We start from the raw sequence: 7,635 nt of genomic DNA on the forward strand, positions 1-7,635 counted from the left end.
TTACAACTTTCTGTGGTAGAATGAGGGTGTTGGGTAGTGCCATGGTTCACACCTTTAATCCTAGCACTTTGGGAGGCTGAGGCGGGAGGATCGCTTGAGCCCAGGAGTTCAAGATCAGTCTGGGCAAAACAGTGAGACCCCCATCTCTATAAAAAATATGAAAATTAGCCGGATGTGGTGGTGTGCGCCTGTAGTCCCAGCTACTTGGGAGGTTGAGGTGGGAGAATCACTTGAGCCCAGGAGGCAGAGGTTGCGGTGAGCCAAGACCACACCACTGCACTCCAGCCTGGGTGACAGAGCAAGACGCTGTCTTGAAAAAAAAAAAAAGTTTTGTATGTCTGAGGACCCAGAGGGTCCTCAGAGGAGCCTGAGCGACAGCTCCTATCCCCAGGGAATGAGGTTCAACCCTTCCCATCACTTACTCCTCACTCTCGCTAAGAAAGAGGCCCAGGTAAGAAGGGGGAGTTCCTACAGGCCCAGGAAGGAATCTAGGAGTCTGAGGCCTCCCGTACTGCCTTTGGTTCCCCCCTGCCCCCAACACCCACTCTCCGAGTCCTTCTGGGCAATGAGCAAGATCTCATCCAACTTCCCCAAGCTGATATGCCCCTCCCAAGCCAGGAGTCCCTTGGAGTTGTCCTTAACTTTGCTATGTCACAGCATATGCCCTTGCCTGGGTCTGCTTCCACCTCCACACAAAGCAGGTTCAGCTTTAGGCATATAAGCCTTGCATGAGACAATGGATCAAGATGGACTGCAGATAGGACTGAGGGGCAGACACCTGTATCCATCAGAACCAGAAGTCCCAGGGACCCTCTGCCTCCTGGAAGGCTACAGTGCAGGGAAGCATACCCTTAAGGCTTGGAGCCAAGCCGGGTCACTGCTAGAGGTGAAAGGGAGGGAGGTGGGAAGGGCTATATCTGGGAGCCAAGCAGAGGGGCCAGATGACCACATCCTAGGCCTGCCCCCACCTGCTCCAGAGAATGGTAAGGGGGCTTGGCTCCACCTAGGCACACCCAGACAGGCAGGTGGGAGCTACCGTTTGGTCCCTGAGATTTGACTAAGAATGAAAGACAGGGAAAGATGCTGCGTTGCTCTAGTAAACAGGATTAAATGTTGGCAAGGTGGGAAAATGAAGATTCTTTTTTTTAAAAATTAATTTACTTTTCTTTTTTTTTAAAGTGGGGTTTCACTTCACCATGATGGCCAGGCTGGTTTTGAACTCCTGACCTCAGGTGATCCACCCACCTCAGCCTCCCAAAGTGCTAGGATTACAGGCGTGAGACACCGCGCCCGGCTTAATGAACATTCTTATGTACCTGAAATACATGAAAATTTGGAGACCAATTTGGCAATACTTAGTAAAGCTGATAACTTAAGAAAAACCAAGATGATAGCATTTATGTAAACCTGAAACTCATAAAATGGTACTGTATGCTCTCAGACATAAGGATTTGCTGCTGCTTTTTTTTTTTTTTTCTGAGACAGAGTCTAACTCAGCCACACAGGCTGGAGTGCAGTGGTGCGATCTGGGCTCACTGCAACCACCATCTCCTGGGTTCAAACCAGTCTCCCGAATAGCTGGGATTACAGGCACCTGCCATCATGCCTGGCTAATTTCTGAATTTTAGTAGACAGGGTTTCACCATGTTGACCACGCTGGTCCTGAACGCCTGGCCTCAGGTGATCCATCCGCCTCGGCTTCCCAAAGTGCTAGTATTACAAATGTGAGTCACCGCGCCAGGCCAGGATTTACTTCTAACATCACATTTATATGAAAGTATAAAAACCTGAATGAAAAGGAAACATGCCCCTGCAGGCATTATATTCTTTCCTGTTAAAATGAGAAGACGTCAGCAAAATAATTTGCAACCATGAGAAACAGTGGGGAGATGATAATGAAAAACAAAGGGAATTTCATTTTTGTTATTAAACTGGAAGCAAATATGACAAAATAGTCATACCAGTAAGTCATCTTAATTTTTAAAATCTCTTAACAAAACAACCAAATCCCACACAGATCCGCCCACAAAGGGAGGCCACAGTGAAAGAAGCCCCCGCCTTCACAGCGCAGGGTTACAGACAGTATACGGGCTAACCCCGCCTCTCAACCGGAAGGGAGGGCATTCAAAAGAGGAATTTAAAAAAAAGGAGGGGACGGCGGCCTTGGGCAGGGGTCGGGGTGGGAGCCCCACGTTGGTCCCCACCCTTCCCGAAACCAGCAGAAAGGCCTGTGGCGTGGCACTGCAGTCTCCTATTAACAGTTACACGGCCAAGGCTTTCCGCTGATTGGTGGAAATTCCGATCTTCTGATCCCTGATTTGCATAGAGACTGGGGCCTGCATCCCCCAACCAACCCCTCGATCGCAATCGCAATCGGCGGCATGCGCTGCGCCAGGAGCTTTCTGGGCTCGGCACTGCCGTCTTCCTGGTCTTCTCTGGGAAGCTGCTTCCTTCCAGCTGCTTGGGACAGCTTTTGTGAATGCCTCCCTTCTGGATGCTGGAAAGAGGACTGACCCAGACGCTGCTGGAGACTGGTCCTTTCCTTCCCACCTTAATACCTGGGAAGGCCCCCTTCCACCTTGTCTTCCCCAGGGTTTACAGGAGAGAGAAGCCTAGCCTAACACCCCCATCTACCAAAGGAGCTCTCTCCATTGGTCACAGCCCTTCCAAGCATACACGTGCAAGTAGTTAATTGCAAGGTGTGCTGTCTGGTTAATTAGTACCTGTCAGTTCTTTGCACAGGGCTGGGCATGGGTAAGTGCAAATTCACTGGACATGTATTTGCACACCTACTAATATTGGGAGAAAATAATGGTGAAAAAGTGGTCTCTGCTTTCATGGAACTAATGATCTGGGTGGGGAGACAGACAACAGAAAAAGGCCCCAAAATAAATACTTAATTTATAAAGTGATTCATTGCTAGGAAGGAAAGGCAAGGAAAGCTGGCAGAACAAATCATAGGAGCTCTGGCCCAGGCTGGGGCAGGTGTTCAGCCCCAGAACAGCCTTAGTTCCAGGCCCTCGGAATGAAGCCCCCAAGCCCATGTCATCTTCTGTGCCCTGCTCTTACCAGAAGTCAGGAGTATTTCCAGAGGCTTCTCACCTAGATCTGATGCTCCCTGCGGTACGGACAGGCTCTGCTATGGCAAGCACTCCACTCAGGCTGGTTTTAAGCCAAAGGATTCAGACAACTTCCATGCATCAAGAGTGAAAGAAAAAGAGACTAAATAAGGAGCCTGCCACCAAGACTTTTTGTAGTTATTTCCTCAGAAAGCCCCATGCCCCATTTGTGATAAAATCCATTCCTGAGGACATATTCTAGAAGAAAAACAAGATCCAGAAATTTCCCCACCAGCATCATTTTCCAAAATGTAGGCAGAAGTTCATCAAATATAATTTATTCAGGAAAAAAAAAAAAAACACATTTTAAGAACGTACCCAAGACAGAAAGAGCCCAGTGGCTGAGCAGAAAACAGCTTACTATGAGGAATACCAGGTCAGGGCAGAGACTTCCCAGCTGGGTAAGGCATGGTTTAAGGGAAGACTCCACCAGCCCTGCCAGGAAAGAGCAGCAGGTACGGTGCCCCTATGGGGCCCACATGGCTGGTGACAGAAGCATGACACCTCTTCCAAAGCTGTCCACCAGCCCCACTAGGGGCTCCTACTCATGGCAAGGAAGCCGACTTTCCCATGAGCCCACAACTGTCAACTAATACTAAGCTACCTCCTCCCAAAGCAAACTACACACATACAATTTAAGAACCTATTATCAGAACAGCAGTGCAGCAGACCCTGGTCTTGGTCTCTGAAAGTCCTGTGTCACTGGCTGTAAGGACGCTTGGCCACAGGTTCCTCCTTCTCTCGCTTCAGCCATTGCTCTAGGAGTCCTGCAGTGCCTCTCTTGGTGGGGAGTGAACTCTTCTGCAGGAACTGGCTGGACCACTGGGGAACATCTGACTCTTCCTTTTGGGGTGTTTTTGAGTCTTCCTTTTTGGGTGACTTTGTGGCCAGCCACTGCAACATCCTCTGGCTACTGCCACTTGCCTTGAGCTCCTAGGAGAAGGAGGAAAAAAAGCTCAAACCATTCAGCTCAAGTTTTTGGGAAAAGGTGAAGTCCAAGGGAAGAAACAGGGGAAGAGCCATTAGGTACTGACCCAGGCTTGGAAAACGTTATTAAGGGCCAGCTGGGGCCCACCAGTCAAGAGTGGGAAGAGAGGAGTGTGTTCTAAAGGGCAGGAAAGTAGCTCTTAGAGAAGGTTTCACAGAGGAGTGTGTGGGACCAGACAGAGATGACGCTGAAAGGCATTCCAAATGTGCAGAGAATGAAGCATTCTCCGGGAAAAGAATGTAATTCAGCATGACCCGGGGGGAATGTTGGAAAATGAGACTGGAGCAATATGGAAGAACTTCCAGCAGCCACTGTGATGAGGCTAAATCGTTTCCTCTTTGTGCAGACAATCTGGACAATCTTTTGACCGTCACTACTCCCGTCTGCTTCCTGTATATCACACTCCAGTCCTGAACCAAAAGGTTCTGAATTAGCACAATGCCACCTCTCCAGAATGTGACATCTTTTGTAGTAAATACCATGGCAGGGCTAGGTGGAGTGGTGCATGCCTGTAATCCAGCATTTTGGGAGGCTGAGGTGGGAGGACTGCTTGAGCCCAGGAGTTTGAGACCAGCCTAGAAAACATAGGAAGACCCTATCTCTATTTAAAAAAAAAAAAAAAAAAAAAAAAAGAGCAGGGCATGGTGGTACACGCTTGTAGTCCCAGCTACCTGGGAGGCTGAGGTGGGAGGATCATTTGAGCCCAGGAGTTTGAGGCTACAATGAACTATGATCATGCCACTGCAGTCTAGCCTGAGCGACAGAGCATGACCCCATCTCTTAAAAAAAAAAAAAAAGACCATGGTAGAAATGAGGCAGTGTCTAGTCCGAAATGAATATAGGTTGAGCATCCTAACTCTGAAAATCCAAGATCCAAAATGCTCCAAAATCCTAAACTTTTTGAGTGCTTACATGATTCTGAAAGGAAATGCTGATTTGGGATACTCAACTAGGAAGTATATAACGCAAATCTTCCAAAATTTGAAAAAATCAAAAATCTAAAACACTTCTGGTCCCAAGCATTTTGGATAAGGAATATTCAACTGTATATATAATTAGTTTTAGAGTTATCTAATTTTTAAAAAGTGCCACCATTGCAGGAGTTTATCAGAATCAAGACAAAAGAAAAAAAGATGACACTGACTGTGGGTATGGAAAAAACTTGAGAGGGGGAGCAGCTGTTCTTGCAATCATCCTTAACACAGCATTCTAAAATGTCTATTCTTGGAAGATTCCAAGTATGTCCTACTTCAAGTTCCTCTATGCCACCTAACAACAATCACTACTCCTAAACCCTTACCCTCAAATGTCAGTGGGGGCCAGCTTTTTGCTCTGGAACTTCTCTTCCCACTGCAAGCCTGCTTGTTTGCCTTCCCTCCCTAGAATACACCCTCTGGATCCTTGCTAATTCTAAGTTAAGGTTCATGGTAGGAATGCTGTCAAGTCTTCCCGAAGGAAACTAAGGACTGGACCTCCTCCAACTAGTAGTTGGGAAAGCAAAGATACAGAAAAGTGACACCAAAAATCAGTTGGGGATGGAGCCATAATATGGTCAAGGGCTCCTCTGTCTTTCTCACAATCACTGTCTAGATTAGGAGTCCTCAAACTTGGTTTATCAGCCTCACCAAAGAAGCTTTTTTGTTTTCCCCCCCTTTTTGTGGAGAATGGGGTCTCACTACATTGCCCAGGCAGGTCTGAACTCTTGGGGTAAAGCTACCCTCGCACCTCTGCCTTCTAAGTGCTGGGATTACAGGCATGAGCCACTGCACCCAGTTGAAGCTTCTAAATTATACAGAAGCCCAAGTCTAGCTCTAACTGTTGATTCAGAATGTCTGGATAGGGTCCAGCATTTACATTTTGAAAGAGTTCTCCTCCTGGGGACTCTGAGTCACAGCTAGGTTTGAGAATCGCTGCTCTATACTACCTTGCTGTGTACAAGGAGTATGAGAGCTTTTGATGGTCCAAATTAAAGGGATGATCATAAAAGGCCACATCCTAAAAGAAAGGGCATACTGACAGAAGACAGAAAGCTCAAAAAGGACTGTACCAGTCACAGGCCCCTACCTTTTTGACCACCAAGTTAACAGGAGCCAGACACTCAGGAGAGTTGTTTCGTGAGTTGTTCACCACAGAAGAGACTGGATGGAAGGTGATGTTCTCTGTTGGGTGGATTAATTTCAGAGCTTCCCGAGTTGAGACTTCACCAAAGTCAAGCCATTTAGAAACTGCCTCCTCCCCATCTAATATGGCAGGCATCCTGGCCAGGGAAGTCAAGACAATGGTTGGGAGAGGGAGTGTGAGAATAAGCAGAGAAGGGAGAGAGACTTGAGTCAGCTGATAGCTCAAATATCATAAGGGGAGCTTGCCCTACCTCTGCGCCTCATATGCTAATTGCTGCCACGTGCTCTCTAAGCACAGGCTGACAGGACACCAGATGCAACACCTGAAAAGCCAGGTTATAAAGTTTCATGGCAAAGACAGTGAAGAAAGAGTATATGACTGGTCTAGAGTACTCCAGTGTCCACTCTAGCAAATCGGTAAACTTTCTATGACACCCCAGCCTATAATGAAGGGAAAATACATCTTGAACACTTGTCTATCAACAGCAATCTCAAACCTCACCACTTCTAAAAGACTTATAATAAGAAAATTGTGAACCAAAGCAAACCATGAGTCAGAAAAGCAGAGAAGCTGTCAAACATGACTCCGGGTACCCAGAAGATATAAGGAAAATATACTAGGTTTAGCTTCCAGTTTTATGTTCCAGGTCAATGCAAAGTGTGGCACACACTTTATTGGGTGGTACCAGATACAGACAAATGTTGATTTGTCTCCTAAATATATATACAACATATAAAATAATGTTAAATACTGTAATGTATAAAATAATGGCACATTTTTAAATGAACGGTGATTCAGATTAAATGAAATAGAATTTTTAAAGATTAATTACTGGAAGAGAACTACTATATCACATGAAAGCATATTTTCACAGATATAGCCTAGGACAAGGCTAACGCAGGTAATACTGACAGGTGTCACACTGCATTCTTTTCAGGAGAACTCCAAAAAATCACTTCAGGGAGTACTCAGCTCTGGCAGAAATTATAAAGGTACAATACAAGTAAAGTCAGTTCTGCCAATGCTTGTGTTTAAAATGTAAATCTGTTCCAATGCAACTGATATATTGGAGAGAAATTGGAGCACAATGCAAATTTTGTGTTTGCTTTTGCACAATTTCATCTGTAAGAAACACAAAGTGAACAAAGAAAATTGCACCCAGCTGAACTGTGCCTTGCAGAACTGCACAAAATGCACACATCTCAAACAATGACCACTACACTTTGGCTCACTGCATACTATTTTACAAAATTGTTTTTTACTATTCTTTTGCCTTTCTGAACTTTTCTCTCTATATAAAAAGACACCCATTTAACATCTCAAACATGCCTAAGCTTCCTGGCTCAAAACATGGTAGACAGTGCATGTGAATGGAGACATTTTTTTTTTTTTTTTTTTTTTTTTTTT

The 7,635-nt window shown here is 45.8% G+C and overlaps 1 protein-coding gene across 1 annotated transcript in view; it reads right to left on the reverse strand.

Annotated features, from left to right (window-relative positions):
• Positions 1 to 1,923: 1,923 nt before the first annotated feature.
• Positions 1,924 to 7,635, reverse strand: part of HMCES (5-hydroxymethylcytosine binding, ES cell specific) — a 30,261-nt gene continuing 24,549 nt past the window's right edge. Inside the window, exons 6-7 of the mRNA XM_032267976.1 lie at positions 6,172 to 6,364; positions 1,924 to 4,052 (exon numbers count right to left, since the gene is read on the reverse strand). Of these exons, the coding sequence (XP_032123867.1) occupies positions 3,819 to 4,052; positions 6,172 to 6,364 (427 nt within the window). The 3' untranslated portion in view covers positions 1,924 to 3,818. The remainder of the gene's footprint in view (positions 4,053 to 6,171; positions 6,365 to 7,635) is intronic.

This window comes from Sapajus apella, unplaced genomic scaffold, assembly GCF_009761245.1.
Source record: "Sapajus apella isolate SASKATOON/1434 unplaced genomic scaffold, GSC_monkey_1.0 scaffold174, whole genome shotgun sequence".
Taxonomy (NCBI): domain Eukaryota; kingdom Metazoa; phylum Chordata; class Mammalia; order Primates; family Cebidae; genus Sapajus; species Sapajus apella.